Below are 24,929 nucleotides of genomic sequence, written 5' to 3'. Positions count from 1 at the left end.
GCTGTGTCTGACCCACTCATTAAATCCCTAAAAACATTTGAAAATGTTGCACGTACTTCTCTAGATGAATGAACATCAACGCTCTTTTAGTTCAATCTAAACTTGAAATTAATATAAAAGGTCGATAAAATAAATCTGGGCTTAATCAAGAGCAAGTAAAAATATATTTTTTTGGGAAGTGTGGGATTAGATATACTTTTTATTTCCGATGTAATAAAAAATCAGTGTAAAGATGAAAAAAATATAGTGGTTGAATTAGCTTTCGCGGGTGAATATATGTACTAGACCATCAAAAGACTTACTTACTTACTCCAGAAACACTGTTTATGATGCTTCCAGTCGCTGGAAAGGATGACGAAGATGTTATGAAAGTCCATAAGTCAGGATGTGACAAGAAGAGAACTCCCATCTTTGTTCCTAACCTCAATCATATCAATATCCTGGACAAAAAACTCAATAAAAGCTATTAATCCAGAGCTATTAATTTGAACTTAAAGATATAGTCCTTCAAACACCACATTTTAATAATAAAAAATATATACTGAATCGTAGACGGATGCTCAGAATCATTGCCGGGTATGTCTATCTTATATTCAATACAAAATTTCAAACATTCATTATGAACCTGGATGTCATTGAGAGGAGTAGTAGGACACTGGGCTGTCGTCTTTCCCGCGGGTGAGGTAAATGTTTTTTCAGTCTTTTTCACCTCGTATTGTGTGAGTTATTGATGCTGAAGTTGATCGAATAGAATAAATGTGCTCATTGACAAATAAAACAACAACCCATGATTGTAGAAGCAGGTTTATTTGACTAGTGAGATACATTTTATACACAAAACAAAAGCGTTTGTAGGATGAAAAATGCGGAGTCAAGATCACCATTCTTACCAACAAGTATGGGAATGGAAATATTATACTTTGAGAATGTTTCTCTGCTTAGGGACAGGGTCAATTCCACCGTGCTGAAGAGAGAATAGGTAGGACAACTTATTTTTAGAAATATTGGGCGACAACCTTTTTCGCTTGGGGCAGACATAATAAATGTTTTGTGTAATATGTATTCCAGCACGACAATGACCCAAAATATATACCCAAAGTAACAAAGAAATGGTTCAAAAAGAACAACATTAAGGTGATAGACTGGCCTGCCTAGTCTCTGAGACCTCAATCCCTTATAATATCTTTGTCGGTGGCAAACTTATTTATTCCATTATATATATGTATATCGTTATCAAAATATGTTTGCTCTATTTTCTCTTGAGGTTGTTTTTAATGTCTTTTTTAAAAAAAGTATGGATTTATCTAATCGACCCTGTATTATAAATTTAAATCTACTCTTCCCAGATTAAAAAAATAATGCCACTCTTATTTGGTCTCTATTTACTCAATAGATCTCACAAAGTGATACAAAAAATATCTCATAAATCAATTTTCAAACAATCAAAAGATTTCTGAATGACAAACAATGCATAAACTACACAATGCACATGTAATGCTCATAAATTAAGCCACATTTTATGAAATGGACTTAAAGAAACATACTATAAAATTAATTAATAATCATAAGGACTTGTTTCAATCGCCCTTGTATATGAATTTTTTTGTTATTATGATATAAGCTGTTTTATGGATTGATATGAACCATTTACCAATTACAAAACAAATGCTCTTGAGATTCAAATCTTAATTTTATAATGATTATTGTACAATAAAATATGTGTAACGGAATGATAAAATATGTCTTTGTCACTCAAAAAATCTTGCATGAATGTTGTACAAATGAATGCAAAAATATTTTTCAAACAGTTATGGGGTTTATAATCTGGGTGTGTTTAGTTATGGATGGTAACCGATAAAAACAAGTTTGAAGTCATTTAATATTCATTGAAACAAATCATGTTTAGTCATGTACCTACATAACGAATTCTTTGATCCCATTACATAAAATCAATTTCAAATCACTATCATTAAATGAATAGGACTATGAAGATAAAGCCGAACGTTTAATGACCAAAGAGTCTATCACGTAATCCTTATTCCATTCCTTTAATATCAAAATGGAAACAATCTAGATTATGATGATGAAATTGAGGATGAGAGAAAGTGAGTTGTGATGAACACAGTATATTTATCTTCAAAGGATTCCACTCCATTTATTTATACAAATAAGGGATTTGAGATATACCTGTATTGTATGTAGTATTCCCCTTACATTTTTTTTAAACTTTGTGAAAATTTTAAGATACTGTAACGGAAAAAACTGGCTAACTGAAAGCTAATTTTTTGCCTTTTTTCTATTTCCTCTATAAGTAAAGGTTGTGTAATACAGAATTGGTAACAACGTGCTACATAGTATCTATAAATAACCAGCTGTCAGCAAAAATATTTTTGAAATTGAGCCAAGAATGGTATCATAATAGGTCAAAGTTTTAGCTCGTGTGGGTAAAACTCCAATGAAGATCTTAAAGCTAATTGAAGTTGCCAGGGAGAATGTTCATAATGTAAAAAAGTGGATGGAGGAAGGCCGCCGTTTTCTAGCCCAGATACTAATTCTCTTGGGTATTTTTACTGTTGAATATTAGGATGAAGGTATGTAGAGAACGTCCGTCATGGAGGAGCGGAGTCAATTAAGGTAGTTATTGACCAGACCTGGATTGAAATGGATCTGAGCTACATCTGTTTCAATATGTAGAGTAATATAACATTGTGACAGTATTGAATTTGGAAATAGATGAAGTGATTGGAGATAGTTTTGTAAAATATAATATTTTGGTAACGTATATTTTGCTCAATATAGAAAACATTCAAGAATAACATGCAAACTGTTTAAACTTTTGTTCCCACCCGGTATAACGATCTATTGATTTCTTTATTGATTACAAATAACTCGTAGCCTCTTAATTAATAATGATTTTTTCCCCGGATACATTAGTTCATTTAACAATACATAATTAATTAATTTAAAAGTAACTAGTAAATACTTATTAAATATTTTGGTACCTATATTAATAATTTTTTTTTTACAAAAATGTTATTTTGAAGATCAACAACAAGAGTGTAATAAGTTACTTTCTATAAAAATTAGATTTTTAGCTCACTTGTATAATTTTACTAATCATCTAACAAAATAATAAAATTTGTTAGTAAAATTATGGGTTAGTAATATATAATATATTTAGAAATAGTTTTATATATAAAACTTCAACTGTTAAAGTACCGTCAGTACCAATCCGAAATTTTAAAGATGTCTCCTTACCCTTATCATAAATGAAGAATATTGGCAAGGTTTTCTTGTCCATGAAATATACTTAAAGTTTTACTAAACTTATTCACATGTCAAACTGTGATACTTACTAAAATATTAGTATTAATGATATATTTTCCAAGAAACGATTAAAATGTTTTAAAATTTAACAATATGCAATTTTTTTGTTTTTAGATGCATATTTTTTATGCATAAAACGTATAGTTTGGTAATTTTTTGGACAACATTTTTCAAAAATTATGTATGTTATCAGTTGTTCAAAATTAAACATTTTAACAAAAAAAATCATTTTTTAAGAAAATTTGACAACCAAGTTTCTGGTTGGGGGAGATGCACTTCCTTCTCTTTTAGTTTACAGGAGACTAAATATAGTCACATATTAAGATCCGTGTTAACTTACACATCAATTATATTGACTTTTGGTATAGGCCCACTATATACAAATGACCATTTGTTCTGTGTTTTATTAAACTTAGGCATAGAGTAATGACTCATGAGTAAATATGTTTTGTTGAATATCCAATTTATGTGCATGACAAATATGCAAAATAATTAAATTATGAGCAATTATTTTTGGACTACAGGTGCATATAAGTGTAAATTGCAACCCTACCCTAACTAACAAAAAAAAATGTTATGATGCTTGATGTTTATATTAGAATATTTTATATTCTTTGCCCATGAATATACATATTCATAAGTACATTCGTATTTCTGCAATATATCCACTAAATTAGTGGTTTAAAATATGCTTGGATAGGGATGGGCAATGAATGCATTTTGTTTGTGTCTTGTTATTGCCAAAAATACTTCTTTCAATAAGGTGTTTATGGCTAAATTTTGTCACTCAGTCTATAATTTATTATAAAATGAAAACAGGTAAATTAGGAAATTAACACTTTATTTTCAATGGAAATTCATCATTCTAAACTCAATTAGACTTCCCTCCTTTTCTAAATCTATTTCTACCGCTTACAATAAAACAATACCATTTCATACTAATGTTAACGTTTCTGACGAAAAGTCATAGACAGGTATAAAATCTACGTAATTTTTGTTGGACCAAACTAATTCGGTTCGTTCAAGAAGTTTGGTCTATACTGGTTTCATAGAAAATTTCGATAAAGATAAGTTCCAAAGAAAACTTTGACCTTGAGTGGCCTTATTTAAAATTTAATAAAGATCAATACTATAGATAGATGAATTGTTCATGACGACTAATGTATTTCTTAACTGTAAACATTGAAGTGTTTTATGTTTGATATACCACGTTGTTACTTTTACTGTATATCACAACCATTTTATCAAAAATAAACAGAAAACAGTTTGTAGATACTAGTTATCATAGGTGGAGTTTCCTGGAGTACCCGGGGCTTAGCCCCCCCCCCCTGATCCTCAATATTTATTAGATGAACATGTATATTTTATACATTATATATATTTAAAAAATTCCCTCCTCCGGTCCCCACCCTCCCTATTCTAAATTTCAAACTCAAACTATAGTAACAAGCCAATTTTATCAAACTATAGAATTATTGTTCAATAATTGTTGAAAATTATTCACACCTTCCCATGAGCTAATTTAAATTCAATCAATCAACATATACGAAATTGATTTTTGTATTATCGAGGATTTGTCGTGGTACAACTGGGATGAGTAGAAAATCAGGTAATAGAGTGAGACCGGAAAATCAATCTACGGTTTGATAGAGATTAAATTGAGATCCACGGCCTGAAACCGCAGTTCGGAGCAAAATCTGTCTAGAAAAATAACTTAGGCCACACCGGGGAAAAATACGTCTAGGAACGAGTTTCAGGACTAATATTTGAGTATACCTATGTAATTAATGTCTAATGGATTTAAGAACCTAGTAGGAATTTGATACCTTGAGTCTAATGATCAATTTAGAAGGGAAAATGTAATATTTTATCCCTATACTTAATAGGCTTTAATAAGGGGCCTAACAGACTTTCCTTCATAAGATTGAGAAGACAAAAAGTGAAGTAGTAAATTACATAGGATATTTAGTATGCTATAATAAATTATATATATGAACATGTGTATTTGTCTACCCGACTATTTATACATGTCGAGTTGATTCAGGAGGAACCTGAGGCTACTTTTTTCATGAGCCTTGAAAAGGAAATTGAGCAGTAATGCATGCTTATATATTATTTTCAGTTCAAGGACGATGTTGGACTACATTAGTTCTAGGAACCAATGAGACTGTTCAATTATATATAAAATACATCCATAAACCCATCATTGTGAAGACGTAGAAGAAAGGAGGATAAACAGATATTTTTTTGGGTTGGGGGGGGGGAGTTTTGTAATTTTTAAGAAAAAGAAAAATATTTTAGGGTAAAAATTTCACATAATATATTTTTTGAAAAAAAAATTCAAAAATTCAAATCTATTAAAAAAATTAAATTTGTTAGAAAAAACATTCAAAAATTAAATTTTTGAACATTAAATTTATTAAAAAAACATTTCAAATATTATATTTTTTGGAATTTTTTTTCAAAAATCCACAATTAACAAAAGCTCAAAATTTCTGAAGAAAATTTCAAAAATTAAATTTTTCGGAAAAAAAAATCAAAAAACCATAGTTTTTTTATAAATTCAAATTTTTGGTTTAATAATTTCAGACACTAAATTTTTTGTTCTTCTTTATAACTTTATTACTTTTTTTAAATATAATATATCTTTAAAAATGTACCCATATTTTCCTTTTATCCTGACCAAAAAAACAAAAAACAAATCCTATAAACAGTAAAAATTGCTTAATTTGGAGTGGAGGATAAAGCCCCTCCAGCCCCCCTATGGATACCCCTGATGTTAAACAAAAAAATGGAAATATTATTGCTTCGCTTTTGATACGTAAAGATACCAGTAACACAATATATTTGTGGGACCTATAACTTTTAAAAAAAACCAACCAAATTTGAACCATTTGATAATTATAGTTTAAAAATACAAGTCAAGTTTTTCCAAGAATCAAATTTCTAACCATAACTGCTGATAATAGTACAAATATTTAAAAATCAACAACACATGTATAAATAAAGTTCCGCATGAATTGGGGAAACTTTAATATATGTTCAATCGTCTTCACATTTGGCATAGAATAGCTTTTTCATATTTTTACAACTACACCTCATCATTTATTTCAAAAATTCCGATTTTCAACCCACTCTAATGTACATTGAAAATAATTGAAATCTCTTCAAATAATGCTTATCTACGCACAATAGGTACATATATAGTATATGTATATGAAAGTATATTTGTTCCAACTCGATAATCGAGGGAAAAAAAGTCGTGATTGTAACTCCCGAAAAAATTCTTCTTTTGAAAGTTGATTTTGAAGAGGGTAAAGGGAAAAAAAAACTTATTTTCAACTCTAGTTCAAGGTCTTATGGATCAATATCTACCTACATAATATAAATATGAACTATATTATTATATCAAATTTCTTTACATTCCCTTCGTTGGTTGAGATTTACTGACCTTTTTTTGATAATGGAAGTTCTAAAATCATCTTTACTAACATCCATATATTTTAGTTTGATTTCTGTAATTAAGCACTTAGGCTATTATAATTAATTTATGATTACTTCTGAAATAATACTCTTCCTTATCTGGTATCTAAGTCAATTATACTCTCATATTGATATTTTTATTTCATATTGCTTCAACTAATTAATTTATGAGGATTTACATATAGGCACAGGTTAATGCGTAATTTTTTGTATATATATATATGAACAGAGCGCAGTATCAAATTTTTACACTATATATTTCATTTTAGAAACATTATGCACTTTATAAAATTAAGTGTTTTTGATTGAACACCTTTTTTAACAATAAAAATGTTAATCCATTTAATATGACCACCAGCGGCATTGCTCGCCTTCATCATGGAGCCTTAGTCCCGAAATGATTAATATAATATCTTGTATAAATAGGTTTATTATATATGTCTCCATATGACTTTTTTTTTTTTTCAAACGCCACTGGTGACCCTTAGAAGCATTCCTGTTCTAGAAATGAAAAGGCCACTTGGCAGAGTTCTATAAATTTTTCTTGAACATTTGGTTTCATTGTTCCATGATGTCTGCCTTCTATTCCTCCACATATCAATTAGAGGTCTTAACAATTTGGATCTTTAAAGCGCTACAAACAATGTAGTAAAGTAGATTGAAATGAGGATAGTCCCAGAATGACTTTTTCTGGGAAGGGACCATCTCGAATCCCTATAAAATTGACTCTCACCCTTTAACTTCTGCAAAACAGTCCACCTTAAAATATTGTATTATGCCTTTGCATCAAGTTTTTCCTGGTTATTGAAGATAGAAAAATGTGACTATTCATCACAACTAAGAAAATCAGACACATTTCTTGAGGAGCCGGATGCTATTGCTCTAAAAGTTGCTTTAACCTCTTAGAATAATCTTGAAATGAATCTGTTATTTCAGGGATTTAGGACCTGATTGATTGTGAATATCTTCTTGCACCAACAAATTTCAGCGTTTTCAAATTTTCAGTCCTTACTGTCCACTGACTTTTCATCTGATCCAAAAAAATGTCATAAAAGTAACCTTCTCTACCATTTATTTTTTCATTCATCCCTCAGATAGCTATAGAATCAAATAAAACTGCGTGGGGAAAAATCCCTCCCGCACTCCGTATATATCATATATCTGAATATTATACCATAGTATATCATTAAAGAATTTACATAGGATTCTAAAAGTGCGTTATTATTTGAAATTCATTTTGAAAAAGTACTTTAATTTATTTTTCTACTTAGCCTTCTTATGGATAGGAGAACTCTATGTACATAACATTTACAGATACATTTGTACATAGATATGTACGCATAATTTTTCATGCCTCTAAAGTATATAACATATATTAAAGTACTTTGAAGATAAATACTCCTTTGAAGGAGTCATTTTTTTTTTGTATACATATACTATTTAGAATAAATAGTTATATGAGCGCTCTTTGTTAATGACTTGTGCTGGAGGCCACATAATTATAACCATTTTTTTTTGTATTTCAAAGATGAACAAATAATAAGGAGTATATTCTTTCGATTACTAAAATAAATAAGCTCTTTAGACTAACGTCTGTGGTCATCAAGAAACAATGTATCTTAATTTATTCGTTTTATTTATTAAAAGATCCAAATTGCTTTGTAAAGGAAGAACTAATAAAATAAATGCATTTTTTAAATTTAAATATATTAGGCATTGTTGTAACTAAAATATAAAAAAGAACTGTTATATCTGAAGCATCATATTTTATAAGTACAAATTCATTCAATTAAGCACAAATTGCATTGTAGTTGGAGGAGACACTATATTGGTGACTCATAGTTGATATTTTTATAAAATAAAATGGACAAATTTCCTAAAAAGTGAACAAATATAATATAGTCATTCATGATTAAGTATACTTGATACCAAAGAAAAATAATGATATTTGAATTAAATCAATGTATGTACATAATAAATATTAAGATTCTTATAAAATAGTTAGATTTGGACAATTAATTTTGTTTCAGTAGAAATGAGCAAAATTTAATTGGTATGCAACAATTAATTTTATATAATCTAGCTTTTCTCATAGTTTAAGTGATATCAATATTTTCTATATTCATTTGACTACAATGGAACAATTTTTCGACAAATATTCCGTGTTCCTTTTATTGTTTACATTTTGAGTTTCTACGTGTTTTTACTAACTTACTAGTTGGAGGGCGTCCTAGTGTCTATGCTCTTATATCAAACAGTTTTTATAGCAAAAAAATATGTATCATCATTCCAAAAACACGAATTAAGTGGGGGGGGGATAGAGAACTATGTGACCTTTAAAAGAAAATGTAGTGATGAATCTGATTCATCTTTCGAGTTATGACGCCTAAACAATACTGGTATGACATAACTCACACCACAAACACACCTCAAATATGACAAATTACGTGTAGGTAGGTGCTTGTGAACATATTTATTGAATTACATCACTTGAGTAACTAATGGAATGATTTATTGAATCTTGATTATTTGTTTGTTCTTCTTTTATTTTTATATAATATTGCCTTTGAAAATGAATGTGATTGTTAAAAGTTTATGTCGATGTAGACTTGATAATAATTTCTTTTCAGATCCACAAAAATTGGCAATAAATCATTTCCAAATCATGAGTGAAATATCAATTTTCATACCATGATAATGTCAATGACACGGTGTTACACAATTTTATTTTCCCCCCACTATTTAATTGATATATATTTTTTTATCTCTAATCAACTCATTGCTTTGGATCATGACTCTAGCCTATTCAGAGAGAGATCCCATTGTCAAAATAAAGGTGCCTATTATGTTTGTAAATGCACAGTAAGCAAATGGTTTTGTAGTCACTTATTGCGTAAGACTCTAGCACTAAGATTTACTTCAATACCCCTCTAAATGGTGTACACATTACTTGTGTTGATTAGGAACAGGTTTTTGAGTTGAATTAATGCTGACATTTGATTTGATTCGTTGTCGTTTATGCAAATATATAGGTATGTGTAATTTTGTACATTTTTTATTGATGTTAGAATTTTTTTGTAAATATTCGGTAAAGCCGGTTAAACATCTATCGTACAACTACACATATAAATTTGTGTATCTCTCTCTCTCTCTCTATATATATATATATATGTATATATAAAGGATATCAGGAGAAGAGTTGCTCTTACAAAAAACTTCCTTTCATCATATAAGAATATATATTAAGGCTGGTACGGCACGGGGTTGTATCAAGGATTGGTTAAGTATGGTTTACCCTCGGAACGGTACGTGTATATACCCGTATAACCAAATATTAAGAATTTTTATACTACAAAATTTTGATTGTTTTTTTTCATCATTCTTCTCTTGGTTTATATATTTAAATAAACCTGAGTGAATGCGTTGGTTGTTATTTAAAAAAAATTGAAGATATAGTTTGTGTCATTAACATCTATCATGTCTTAAATATTGATATCATACCTAGGAATATGAATCAAAAGAAATAGAACATTATCTAAAAAAAAAAAAAAAAAAAAAAAAAAAAAAAAAAAAAAAAAAAGGATATTGACCTACAAAATGCATTGGTGACGAAAACCAAGTGGGATAGTGGAGGGATAATTTGAATAAATTTCCAAAGGTTTTCAGGTCAGCTTCTCGATACCTCAGAACAACAAGTAAATTTGTATGAAGCAAAATAATTTTTCGACAGCTGTCAATATTTTATATTTATTACTAGAAAATGTAGACAAGATCATCTTGTTGCAAAAAACTTTATAAATGAATTTAACCTTTTTATATTTTATATCAACCTTTATTTAAAAAAAAAAAAGAAGTATATTTTGAAGTAATTTAGTTGTGCAGAAAAGTAATTATTAAGGAATAAACTATCAAACAACCTTGAAAAACTGCATTAATCCTTTTATAAAAACATTTTACTATTATACCGTACCAAACTGCGTATCGTTAAGGGTGTACTGCGGTTCGGACCGAGTTGTATGTTTAGCGCACCGTCTTAGCTTTAATATATAAATATATATATACTTCGACGTATACACCCACGATAGAAGTGCTAACCCGCCTTAATCCTCTCTGTCTATTCATGAATATTTTACTTGTAGGTCCAACTTATTGAAATTATAGAAATAAGATTACCTCAAGACTATACAATTTATCTCAAACTTGTAGATTAAAATCTTCTTTTAGTTTTTAGCTACGAGCATAGATGTTGTAGAATGGTTAGAAAGGAAAGAATGGATATGAATATTCTAAGGGGTGTCAAATTTGCAAGAAGATATGCAAACACATTTTTAATAGATTTATAAAATACCAAAGGATCCATTTTTCTTCAAAAAAAAAAAAGAAAAAAAAAAAAAGAGAAAACTGCAATCCATTTAAGAAAATTAAATTCCTGGGAGCAATGAAATATGTTCTGGAGAGAAAACATTATTTAGGGAGGTCCTAAGAATTGAAACTTTTAAGAAAAAAAACCCACAAGATCCGAAATTCACATAAGAAAAAATCATTATTAAATAAGACCACAACGTATGGCGCCAAATTTATTTCTTGTGAAAATCGTATCACTCCGCTACTGATTGGAAGAAAATCTGAAACAGTATAAGTATGTACTAAACAGTTTCAGTATGATATAATATGGCCTTACATGAGGGTCGGAATAATATTTTACGACCGCAATTCTAATTAAATCAAATAACGCAACTTTGAATCTTACTATTGCTAAAAATAAATTACAACCCCTGCTTCAACTTTTTACCCCGACTCTGGATCTAATTGTACATGTACTTACTTTCATAGTATTAAAACATAGTAATTATTGCATAGTCAATAAATGGAATGAGGTAATTAAATAATATTATACGATAAGAATCAATTCATTTCCCTATATTGCTTAATTGGAATAGCTAATAATACATCATTGACATTAAATTTAAAAAAAGTAATTATTTGAAATGAGAATCTAACTATTCATTTTTAAATAATATATAGCACCGCTTGAGTAAGTAAACGTTTTTAAAACACATTGAATAACTATTGAATATTTATAACAAATTATAAAAACTAATAACAGCAATATTTTCATATAAAAAAATAACAAAAAGCCTAGAATTGAAGCACGAATCACAAGGAGTCTAGTGAGCCATCACTGTCCTATAGAACAAAATTAAAATAATATCGATTAATTATTAACTGAGGTACACATTATTCACGCTTACATGTAACCGATAAAGTTGATGACTTCTTGATGCAGAAATGACAAAAGAGGAACCGCCATCTCTTTCTGCCATGGTTCGTCCACCCTAATTTAGAAAGGTGCAGTATAATTAATTTATTTACTTTTCCTTTAGTCTTGCAGCAAATACTTACATCACTTGTGGCGTGAGAGCGTAAGCTTCTAACGGAGATGCTTCCGGAAGTGATTTGAGTATTAGTTCGCATTACAGGTACTTCAAATGTCTCTGAAGCCACACTTCTGAGAGTATTTCCCCGTAAAGTGCGATTAGCTGAATTTGAGTCATCCGAAAAAGACCCATCTAATAAGGGATCAATTGAGCCTCCACGTTCGGATCTACTTGACCTTATTATAAAGGGAATACTTCGACGGCGATGTCGACTAGCGAGACTTGTATGCTCTGATAATGCACGATTTGCCTATTGATGAAAATAAAAATGTCATAATATGTTTTTATAGTTAATTTCAATAAAATATTATGAGTACCTCAGGAGAAGATGAGGCTTCGTCCTCGGAAAGAAAATCTTCAAAAGGTTTGGACTTCACTTTAGCCCTAGGAATTAAAACAGCTGGATTAAGGGCTTCGATGCCGCTGCTTAATCCTCCACTTTTTCTGCTTTGTTTACTAGTGGTTGAATCCGCTCCACTGATTCCATTATACGTAGCTTGCCAACTGCCTCCGCCAGATGTGCTTCCGTTATAGGAAGAGCCCTCGGCGGAGGATTTTTTGGAACGTTTTGGTCGCTGCAATGCAGAAGGATTTACATAAATATTGAGTGCAAGGTAAAAAATAATATCTTCAAAATAAATAAAAAATAATAGAATAGAAATCCCAGGTCAAGGATAACGACGAATCAATAGTTAACTTTCTTTCAAGAAAACAAATATATATGGGGTATGAACTACATTCATGCTATTGCCTAAAGGGCAAAATCTACCATCATGTTATCCTACATGATTAAATACATTAAGGTAGGTATATATATAATAATAATAATAAATATCTTAATAACTTACAATGGCATAAGGTCTTGGAACAAATGCTCTGGATTTCATTGTGCCATGGGGATCCATAAGAACGCCATGCCCCCTCATAGGAGGCATTGGACCTATTCCTGTACCGTAAGGAGCTGAAATAAATCAATGTTGTTAATATATGCTTAGAATATTTAAATTAGACAAATTTAACTTACAAGGAATATTTTGTTTGCTGCGGATAGCAGCACCTCGACCATCCTTACAGCAAAAGCAAGAAACACCACACGCTATGACTAACATGAGTCCCACGGAGACACATCCAACAATAAGGAGCAGTTTCATATTAATCTGACAATTCTTCCCTGCAAACCAGGATTGACACTCACATGTTACAGTTTCTCCAGCAATACAATTACCATTACCATTACATAAATCACAAGCAGTAGTTGTGGCTGAAAGAATAGGGTAAAAGTCATTATACACATACTAATTAAATAAATAATAAAATCAATTGGCTTTGATGTTACTTTTTGTGTTCTTGTTTATGAAATTTTTCGTAATGAGAGCCTTACCTAAGCAAACCCTTCCTGAGAGAATTTCAGGTCCAGAGAGGTCATGATAACCTTCCTTACAAATACATGTATATGATCCCTTGATATTGTGGCAAACAGCTTGATCAGAACAATCATTATGGTCCTTATGTGTGCATTCATCAAAGTCCTCAATGGTGACTCTAGACACTGTGACATCAGCACCAAGAGGTAACTTTGTATCTTTTATGGGGGTCTCAAGAACCGATTTTAGACGTTCCTCTGTTGAGTTTTTGCCATCGTCAGCTATATGAACAATCATACTAAAAGACATTTCATCGTCATGGGTCAAATTCTTCTCGCCACCAAAGAATATGTTGCGTTTTGTATTATTTCCAACTTTAATTGAAGTGATTTGAGATCCAAAGTATAGTTCCTTGACAATGAATAAAAAAAAGAAAATGTATACATAGTTCGAAATTCAAGTAATTAAAATGAACCCCAATAACCGTTTCATTTATGTAAGGGAAGGCAATATAAACCCTACACAACGGTTTAGTTGTATTGAAGCAGTAGTCTTATTATGAAATATTAATAAGTTTGATAAAACCCATAGTGTATAGATCAAAAAAAAAAATGTTCGAGGTACAAGATTTTACCTTTATGTTTTTACGATAAGAATCAGCAACTGCTTTTTCAACTTCTTTAGGACTAAGCTTCACGATCTTGATTTCCTCACTTTCGGATGTTGTAATTACTTCAATTGCAAAGGATTTAGATTCTAGAAAATAATAATAAAATATATAGCTCATGTTGCATACACGAGTGTGTCAAAACTTAAACTTACTTTCACATTTGGTTGATGATCCTTCCACCCTTCCAAATCCAGGCCGACACTTACAGACAACACCTTCACCCGGTTTAATTTTGCAAAGTTCATTTTCTCCGCAAGCATTCTGACATCTAGTCTCAGGATCTGTTTCTTCTGCACTAAGACTGTGTCCAGGAATACTCTCCACTATGGCACCGTCAATATTATTGAGTTTTTGATCTCGAATAACTCCAGGAGCATCTGTTTGTAAAATTGAGTTTGAGTCTCCTTCGAAGGTAATTTTTGTATCCTTGTTTGGTAGAACCTTTTCTATTCTAGATTTGGTTCTGTTTGACCTTGGAATAAAAAACCCTGCAATCTTTTTGGATGGGACTCGAGCTGTAACGATGGATGGAGTGGTAGATCGACGAATAATGGTATATTTTGGAGAGTATTTTCCACCAAAGGAGATACCTCTTGGTGTATCATTTGTTGTTGTATCCAAAGACGAACTAGATTGGGTAGTAGTTGAGCTACGTCTTCTCTTGAATACGTCTAGTATAGGCCTACTACTGGGTCTGATGTTAATTTTATATTTAGACCCTATCTTCCTCCCTTCATCAATTTCCTTGAATTCTATTATAGGACTACTGACTTTGTTTTCACTTTTTAATGTTGTAGCAGAACTAGGGGAACTTGAAATTTCCTCAACAGCAGCTGTTGTTGTAGTTGTTGAGCTTAATGTGGAGGATGGGATACCAATAATGATCTCGGGTTTTGAATTAAATTGGGTTTTTTCAATAATGTTCTCAGGTTCCTTCGGATTAAATCTCACTGGACCATGTACAACAGGTCCAACAAACTCAAATCCTCCAGGTGCAGCAGGAATATTTTCATAATTTTCAGGTATGTTGAAGGGGCCTATAAAGTTCGGATTAAATCTTAATGGCCCAATAAAGTTAGGATTTGGATTATTATTTGAAGGGTGAATTTGAATGTGCTTGTTTGGATTCTCTTGGGGCCCATATACTACCACCGGTTTTCTTTGTTTATCAATAGCAGAAGGAATAATATGGGGTGGTGCAGGGAACAAGTTTTCATTAGGTACTTGTGGTCCAATAATTACTAAAGGTTTATTTGAATCCTTAACTGTAACAGAAGGGTACAACAATTGAGGTTTTGGTGCAAAAATAGTAGATAGTCTAGGATCATTTTCAGATTCCACGATTGTGACCTTATTTTCAGTGTTTTCTAGCGGATCTTTATTGCTTTCATCTACTATATTGACTGTATTACTTAGAGAATCTTCACTTAAAAGTGCATTTTGTGAATTAATGGCATCCAACTTGTTATTGTGTGTTTCATTGTGCTCATTGGACGTATTACCTAGTGCTTCAATGTGCTCATTTACTTCATTCAGCTTATTATCTAGTGACTTATGGTGCTCATTTTCTAATTCATTAATATGAGTATTACCTTCCGATCCAAAGGGTGGGACTTCTCCATTTTGATATTGATTTGGTTCCGATCCTCTAAAGCTATCTGAGCCGATATATGCGATATCTACACTGTTTTTGTCTTCTTGTTCATTTATTAATTCGATATAATCTTCATTGTCCGAGGTAGAAATTGTGCTTGGATACAAACTCACATTATCCTCTTTTTGGACTGGATATTTATTTGAACCATACGAGTTATCTTTATTGCCATATTTTGGAGATTCAGTATCCTCAACTTTAATACTGCCCACAGGGGTATTTTCGCCATGAGCTCCTTCTATTCTACTTACATCAAGAATATTACCATCATTAGAGTCCTCATAGTTCGCATAATAGTTGTCCTGTCCATCCCAACCCGTAGGGTACTCTGTATCATAGTTAGAAATTCCAGGAATGACTCCATTGCTTTCTGTTGAAGAAACGACAACATCTGAATCAGTATTAATTGATTTGTCTTTTGTGCTGATTGTGTCCCCGTTGTGCTTACTATCATTTACATTATTCTTGTCATCATGCAAACTAATATCATTTAAACCTATTGAAATAGAATCCAAAACCCCTTCACCTTTTTGTAAATTGGCATGCTTTGTCAGTTCATTGACTCCACTATTATTATTTTTACTGTTTTCAACACTAGCTTCATTAAATTTTATATTAATATCATTTGATAGGTTCTCATAATCTAAAGTACTATTATTTTTATCCTTGAAAGAATCAAGAATATCTACTGTATTTGAAAAATCATCTCTGTTATCCAAATCGATGGTGGTCTCAGTTGTAATAAAATTGGGGATGGTTGGGCCAAAGAATTGAGGTACCCCTGTATTCTCTGTGTTCCCATATTGATCATTTTCATTTAATTTTGTTTCAGAAGGCAATCCAGAATGTAATTTTGTTACTGTATTGATTCCATTATCTTTGGCATCTTTTGCTAAATTAGCAGCAATATTTTTCAAATCAGGATTGGTGTCTTTGCGCTCAACGATTATTTTATCGAAATTATTTGAATCTCCATCATATTCAGTGTCAATATAGAAGTTCTTATCATAGCGCTCATTAAAATAGTCTGGATTAGAATAAAATGGAGTTTCAGGAAAGTTATCATATCGAGAATCTGTGGGTATCCAATCATACTGATCATAGTAATTATTTCGGTTTCCATCTTGAGGAGATGAGTAAACAAATGTACTTCTTTGATCGTTATTTGATTGTAACTTTGACTCCTCTGCTTCGAATTGCTTTGTAATTTCTTCATAATCATACTCATTTTTGTAATTTCCAGAGTTGGTGCCATACTCATTACTATTTACGTATAAACTCTCCTTTGGATCCTTCAAATAAACTGATCTATGATTTGATTTGACTCTGTCATTTCCATTTCGGTAAAAGTCATCAATTAGCGGACGCAGATTTTCAGGTCTTATATTTGTATTTTGTTGACTTTGATGAAGATTTTCTATGGAAGAATCTTGTGTAGAAATTTCTAACACATTAGGGTCCACTGAATATTCCGTTGATGTACTATCTAAATCATTGTTTCTTTCAACACTAGTTTTGGCAGTAAGGGATTCACCCTCAGTAACTAAGGAAGGAGGAGTAATACCATTATTGATTTTAAATGATATATTTTTATTCTTCGATACAGTATTACCTTGTTGAACCAGAGTATTATTGCTCTTTTGTATGGTAACTCTTTCTTGGAGTACATCATTTTCAACATCAATTTCTTTTGGAACTTTTTTATCCAGGTTAAAAGTGCTAGTAGAAGTATTTGTACTAGATATATAATCTGGACCGTTGTTTTGGTCAATACTATCTAATTTAAGACTTTCCGTACTTGTTGCTAAATTTTGACTTTCAATTTCATCTTTAGTATAGGGAATATTCGTTGTGAATCTGATATTGTCAACCTCTAAATTAATATCTTGATCTTTGTTCTCAATTAAGGGCGTTATTTCTTCTGAGAAAATATCTGACGGATCGTTTTCAAAAAAATTGATTTGATTATTTAAATCTGGGCTTTTATTTTTATCGTTTATGATAGGAATGTTAGTTTTAGAAGCGTTGGGAACTTTTGCTTCAATTTTTGTATCTGAGAATCCTGAAATAGGTACTAAATGGCTAGAATAATCTATTTTTGGATCTTCTTTATCGGTTGGGAAATAATTTTTTGACTAAGATTATCAATCTTTTGAGTAGATAACTGATTTTTATTAGAAATGTTTACATTATGCTTGTCACCTGGCAAAGTTTGTGATATTTTTCTGACGGGTCTCTTTTGATTTTCTTTTGCCGGACTTTGAGGTTTTGATTCAATAATTTCAGAATTGAAATTTGTTGTAGGATAAGTTTCATTTCTAGGTATTCCTTTCTTATGTGTGTCATGCAGGGTATAAAGGGTATTTTTTTGTTGTGGGTCGTGCTGTGATTCTACATGCAAATTACTGTGCTCATTTTGAATCGTGGGCCCTCCAGTCAAATCTATGACAAGAGCTGGAGGCTGTGATATTAATGTGTCATTTATTTGATCTACTTGACCATAACTACTTTTCTCACTACTATCATGCAAGCTCTTACTGTTACTACTACCTGAATTATCGTCCTCGTAAACATAGGACGGATCTCCTGAATTGTCGTAGAAAATATTGAAGTTTTGCTGATAATCATTCTCAAACTGTCTTTGATCATCATAGGGGGAAATTTTGACACCAAACTCATGGGCTTCCTTGATATTCTCATTTCTTCTTATTGTATCTGAGTCGACGTAACCATGATATTCAGTAATATAGGCAGTCTTAGAAGTGGAGGCAGGGAAAATATTGATAAAAGTACCCGTGTCTGGCTCAATACCGGGTGGTAGATCTGTGGAAATTACTTTTTTCAATGGTGATGATGTGACAATTCCATTATAGGCTCCAGGATAATAGTTTGGTTCAACATGCGGTAAAGAGGGGTTCGGATGATTTAAAGAGGTAGACGAGGATAATGTATTTATTGATGTTCTAGAATCGAAATCAGGGTCAGGTTGTGTTATTGAAGGTTTTTTCGAAGAATAGGTGGAGGGATATATATTAATAAAGGTTCCAACATCCGGCTCAGTGTAAGGAGTTAGGCTACTTGACTCTTCTCTTTTGGTCGTGGGTAATGGGTATAAATGTTTAAAGTTTTCAATATCAGACTTGTCTTCTCCTGGATTTCTTGATGGTATGGTTTTGGTCGATACTGAAGGGTATGTATTTATGAAATTTCCGGAGCCAGGTTCAACGTTGTTAGTGGCTTTATTATAAGACTCTGCAATCTTTGAAGATGTAGATGCTGGGTATATATTAACAAAAGCTCCTGTGTCAGGTTCAATATATGAAGAAAGTCTGGTGGATTTATCCTTTTTGACTGTGGATGATGGAAATATGTTTATAAAAGTATTTGAATCACTTGCAAAACTTGACAAAGGCCTTGTTGTTTGTCTATTTTGAGCTATGGACGAATAATGGAAATTACTCGGAGTGTCAACAACTTGCTCAATACTAGGTAGTAAGGTCTCTGATGAGGTTATAAATGGATTCTTATCCCACAAAGAAGGCTTAGCAATACTCCTTTTCGTCGTTAAATATCCTGGTTCATTTTTAATAGTTGCAGGCTCAACAACAGGGTGTGGAGTATCTTGTGTTGGTGTTGTTGTGTTAGGAACAAATTGAAACTCGTGTGTTGAACTAACTAATGCCTCTTGTTTTTTTGGCGTTTCAGGGATCTTAGGAGTTTCTTGAGAAATTGATAGAATATTACCATTGGATCCTCTGAACCCACTTTCGTCATTTGAATCCCTTGCAATTGTTGAAGGGGATAGAGTTGAAGCAACAATAATGTTGGCTGAATTTGTAGCAGTTGCTTGGATGTACTGATGTTCAGTAATAAGATTGTGAGGTGGTTGTTCTCCTTGTAACCCACCATTCGGGAAAGGATGTCTTGATAAAATGTTTTTCTGTAATAGCTTATTTTTGGACTTGATACTTTCGTATAGGTTTGGATTAAAAGGTTGGACTTCACTCCATTCATTATTATAGCCTCTAGTATTTGGCGGAGTAAACTTTGATGTTCTCGATGGCCGAAGAATAGTATCACGTACAGTCCATTCTCTATCAAAGTTTGTGTTAAGTTTTGGACGTTTTTGAGGAACAAAATCTATAACTGAACTTTGGTCTGGACGGTAAACAGACCACTCATTAGCATAAGTAACTGTTTTAGGGGCTTCTTTTTTGTTAGATGACTGGAAAGAAAAGCTAGAAGTAGGTCTAATCACTGACACAGAATCCTTTTGTTCAGTATTCCAGCCTTGATAGTCAAGTTTTGAAACTTTTGGTGGAGGTCTCAGAGGCAAAGCTGTGTTACCTAAATTATATGGTCTATCTTGATTTTTGGTTTGGATGATTTGTACTCCTCCATAAGAGTCTGTAATTGTCATATCTCTTACATTATTCCCATCAACAACAACTCCATATCCAGTGGCAATAAGTTGATCATTTGAGGAAGGGGATGGTCTAATAGTTTTATGAGAGTTTGGTTCAATCAATCCCTTAATGATCTCAACCCTCTCTTGTGGATTGTAATCATGTGATGTTAAGTTTGTGTCTTCCACAATTCCTGGTCTTAAGAATGGATTTTGAATTTTTGGAGTGAATCCAAATTGTATTTTATTTTTGTCATCAGTAGCATGAGATGGAAGAATCTCTTCAATTATATCTGCATTTGGTGAAACATTATTGGGTCTTCCACCACCACGAATATACCCCGTAGGTCTAGGTCGAGGAATTCTCTTTTGTTTATGACCATCTCGAACTAAATGAGGCAATCGTTTATTCTTTGTCTTGGATAATTTGATGGAGGGATGAGGTCGAACGGGACGGCGAAGGAAATCATTTTTTAAATTAGGATTTGAAGACTGAGGCAAATTTGGTCTCTGGTGTAAGGGTATTTTAAGAATTTGTTGTTTAGGTCTTTTTGGGCCTAAAATCACAGGTCCTCTTGATGTTTTAATAGATTTGGGCGTCTGAAGGGAAGTTTGCTTCAAATTTGCTTCATTTGGACGTTTATTATGAGGAAATAATGGGATATCTTGACCACCTTGAGGTTTAATACTTTTATCTAAATTGGGATTATGGTCTTTAGGATGTGGACGAAAGTTGGGCTTAAAGCCATTGCTTGTATGAGGACCTCCTGGAAAAACATCCGAGAATTTTTGTCTTTTCGATGTAGGATTTCTTTTAAGATTTTGCTGCCTTGTGTAGGTTATTTTTTTGGCTTTTTCTATATTGGACTGTGAATAGGGTGTCTTTTGATTTTTTGGATGAGGTAATTTAGTGCGAGGTCCATTTGGACGCCCTTTTTGTGCAACAGGATTTCTTACTTTTTGATTTAATGTTCTAAAGCCAGGGTTTTTATTCGGATAAGGTGGGACATTCTTTTTAAAATGCTTCTGGGGAACAAGATTAGGATTTCTATAGGTAGTTATTTGAGGCCTTTCAGGCTTTTGTATATGTTTATTTCCATTACTGATTTGGGGACTTCTAATGCTATGACGGGAATTTTTGGTTTTTTTAGGCGAATTACGCACTTTCTCGTCGTTTAGCATTTTTTTGAATTTCATGTCCGTCTATAATATTTCCAACAGCAGGTACATTTCCATGGTCTAGCATATGTTTACCAGGTAGGATTTTAATAGCCATGGGTTTATTTCTATATTCACCAAATAAATGGCCTTGTTCGAAACGATTAAGAACATCGATAATGTAAGGATCATTTGTGTGGATAACATGGTCATTTATGATTAATTTATCTTTATCTAAATAAACAGGCTCATCTTTAGAAGCACGATGCTTATTGATTTCATCATAGATATTTTGTGGAACATGCAATTCTGGGGAATCCTCACTTCTGGGGAGATCTCCATCTGATCTAGATCCTCCTTTCTCCAATGGCAAGGGCACAAATTCATATTTATTGTTACGAGCTTGAATGTTTCTTTGAGCAAAAGGAATGGTAGTTAGTTCTGAGACAAAAACTTGTGTATGTCTTGGAATATTTTGAAATTCCCGGGATGTACTAAAGTCCTCAACATCACTTCTTCTATTCGCTATAGCACTTCTTATAGGGCCTCGAAGCAATGTAGCAACTGCATCTAAAACTGGTCCTAAATCCACTTTTAAACCACCGACATTGTTATTTCCTCCTCCAAAAACTCCACCAAGACCCTCAGCAATCCCACCTACAACAGCGTTTATCACTCCTCCTCCACCAGATGGAGGATATGGAGTAGTGCTTGTAGCGTCACTTGATGAACTTCCAGATCCAGAATCAATTACCGGTGGAGAAACACTGGCTGGTGGTGCAGACTGTGTTTCTGTGATTGTTACAGTTGATGGTTTAATAATAATAGTAGGGCCTTCAGTTGGAATATTTATGTCCCAAATAGGAGATTTGCTTTCTGTTGCTGAACTTGAGGAACTACTCAAAAAAAGATTTTTTCAGTGAAATTAGATAATTGGAATTAAGATATATTCCTGAGGATGAGGATTTAATGGGTTTGGTTGTAATAAATGATGTATCGGTATGTGTTTCATAGTGAGAACCAAGAACAACTGTATGACTAGGTACATAGGTTTCTTTATAAACACTTGTTCCGTCTTTATAATCGTGGTTTTGACCTGGTCTTACACTAAAAGTAACACTTTGTCCACTCAACCCACCTTCATATTGTCCATTTACTTGATGTTGGTTGCTAGGTTCATAGTGTCCACTACCTCCATTAGTGGAGAATGAAGCTATTGAGCCCCCTCCAATCGAACCACTTCCATATTGTCCATGGCCTTGCTGTTGATTATTAGTTTCGTAGTATCCATTAGTGGAGGATAAAGATGCTGCATTCCCTCCATTCGAACCACTTCCATATTGTCCAGAGGATTGTTCATTTCCTTGCTGTTGATTAATAGTTTCATAGTATCCATTACCTCCGTCATTGGGAGCTGAAGATCCTGAGCTTCCTGCACTCGAACCGCTTCCATATTGTCCAGAGGATTGTTCATTTCCTTGATGTTGACTGCTTCCATCATTAACAAAGGATGAAGCTCCTGAGCTCCCTCCATTCGAACCACTTCCATATTGGTCAGAAGATGGTTTATTCCCTTGCTGTTGATTGCTTACGCCATTAGAAGAGGATGAAGCGCCTGAACTCCCTTCAATCGAACCGCTTCCATAGTGTCCAGAGGATTGTTCATTTCCTTGCTGTTGATTACTAGTTTCATAATATCCACTTCCATTATTATTAGAAGAAAATGTTCCTAAGCTACCACCTTGCCCAGTGTGTTCATCTTTATTTCCCTCAGCTTGGCCTGAGAGTTGAGCTCCTTGTTGGACATTTATCTCATAATATACACCATTATTATTAGATGATACTGATCCCCCACTATTGCTTGAGTCACCAATAATTTGAGAGCTGTTTCCTCCACCATTGTTAGAAGATACATTTCCAGATCCTTCACTTCCGGATCCACCGGTTTGACTTGATCCAGATGAGATAATGCCATTACTAATAATCTGTCCATCGTTTCCAATGAATTGAACACCAGATCCAACATTATTAATTTGGCCACTTTCGAGCAAAAAGGTTTCTGCAGGATAGTTGTTTTGATTTTTAATATAAGAAAGCTTAAGAGAGGTTAATTGATCGGGATTGAGTTGAATTTGAGTTGTTTTATAGACATTTGAATCACTAAAAAGTGAGGTTGAGTATTGAGTTATGATACGTGTACTAGGTCCAACATTTCCTTGAAGATTGGTTGTGGTATATGTATATGTTGCAAAAAGTGTTTTAATCTTTCCATATATGTTGGAGCCAAGGGACAAGTACTTTATTTCCTCATTTTGACCAGATATGAGTGAGGTTGTTTGGGTAAAAGGAGAGTCTTCTAGGATTTCAGAGCGTACGAGGGTTCTTGTTTTCGTATAAGTACGTCCATTTTGCAAATATGTTGAGTAGAAAGTTGATGTTGTATAGTAAGTTTTTGTTGTAATTTGTAGGTTAGAAGGCACTTTGGTATAGAAAGTACGACTTGTGAATTCCAGGCTTGGAGGTATCTTTAACACAATAGAAAATAAAATATGTTTAAGATTTCAAAAGAAATAACAATATCATGTACAAAATAAATATCTCTTTTTAACTACTTATTATAGGTAAGTCTTGAATGATCATTACTTAAATGTATCAAATCGAAAACTATAATTAGTCTTATTATGCTCGTATTATTTCTTGAGAATTAAAAAAACACAAAATTGACCCCATTTTCAATTCATTACTCGTCGGATGTCATTTATTTTTTAAAATCCCTCACGTAAAGCCCTTATATTAAAAAAATATGTATTATATTTATTTTATCTGATATAGAAACTTAATAGAATACTTTCAAGCACTCGTATGGAATTTATGATATAGTATGCATGTACTTAAGTTTTCCTTTTAAATTGAATTTAAAAAGGAAGGACATGGAAGACAATGTATATATGTACGTAGCCCGTCAACACAAAAGGAAACCTAAAACGTTAATTAATATCAATAATTATATTGATTAACAAAAGATGTATATGAAATTGAAAAATACTGTAGTTATACTGGGGTAAATTAATTGAAGACAATTTTGTGCAAAGTTAAAAAAAAAAAAACAGCTATTTTTTGTTTCGAAATTAGACAAAATATTGTAACTGAAAAAGATATGTTCAATATAGAGTCCTACTGCGGCCATTGGTTCCTCAAATTGGGTCTGAAGTTGACCCCCAAATGGAAATACATGGCGGAGAAAAAAGATTAAATTCATTAATCAAACGTTTTAAGAATGATACATTTCTTTTGGCTTATGTTTTTGCACTCGTCTAAACCTTTTAAAAAATATATATATTTTTTCTACCATGAAAATTTATTTGGTATTAGAGATGTGATGGGGTTACAGTAGATATGGACGGTCCCTAGAAAACCTTTTGATCCACAC

General features: G+C 32.4%; 1 protein-coding gene and 1 long non-coding RNA gene across 4 annotated transcripts in view; one reads left to right on the top strand and one right to left on the bottom strand.

Annotated features, from left to right (window-relative positions):
* The window catches only part of LOC139904927 (uncharacterized), a 97,749-nt gene that overhangs the window by 11,534 nt on the left and 61,286 nt on the right, over positions 1–24,929 (top strand). The gene's annotated exons all lie outside the window — the stretch shown is intronic.
* On the bottom strand, positions 11,716–23,088 carry LOC121131330 (uncharacterized). Of its 3 annotated transcripts, XM_071887072.1 has the most exons (11): positions 18,484–23,088; positions 15,875–16,306; positions 14,435–15,319; positions 14,247–14,368; positions 13,630–14,023; positions 13,273–13,509; positions 13,097–13,209; positions 12,566–12,823; positions 12,214–12,498; positions 12,063–12,146; positions 11,716–11,997 (listed from the first exon to the last, which is right to left on the bottom strand). In XM_071887072.1, exons 1-11 carry the CDS (start codon positions 21,536–21,538, stop codon positions 11,968–11,970), a joined length of 5,895 nt encoding a protein of 1,964 aa, XP_071743173.1. In that variant the 5' UTR covers positions 21,539–23,088; the 3' UTR covers positions 11,716–11,967. The 3 variants fall into 3 exon arrangements, with proteins under 3 accessions (XP_071743173.1, XP_071743167.1, XP_071743168.1); XM_071887066.1 differs by having other exon boundaries at positions 14,435–16,306; XM_071887067.1 differs by having other exon boundaries at positions 14,435–16,306; positions 18,487–23,088.

Source organism: Lepeophtheirus salmonis, chromosome 1 (genome assembly GCF_016086655.4).
Source record: "Lepeophtheirus salmonis chromosome 1, UVic_Lsal_1.4, whole genome shotgun sequence".
Lineage (NCBI taxonomy): Eukaryota > Metazoa > Arthropoda > Copepoda > Siphonostomatoida > Caligidae > Lepeophtheirus > Lepeophtheirus salmonis.
The sequence above is the reverse complement of the archived record's forward strand: the minus strand, read 5'-3'. Positions and strand labels throughout refer to the sequence as shown.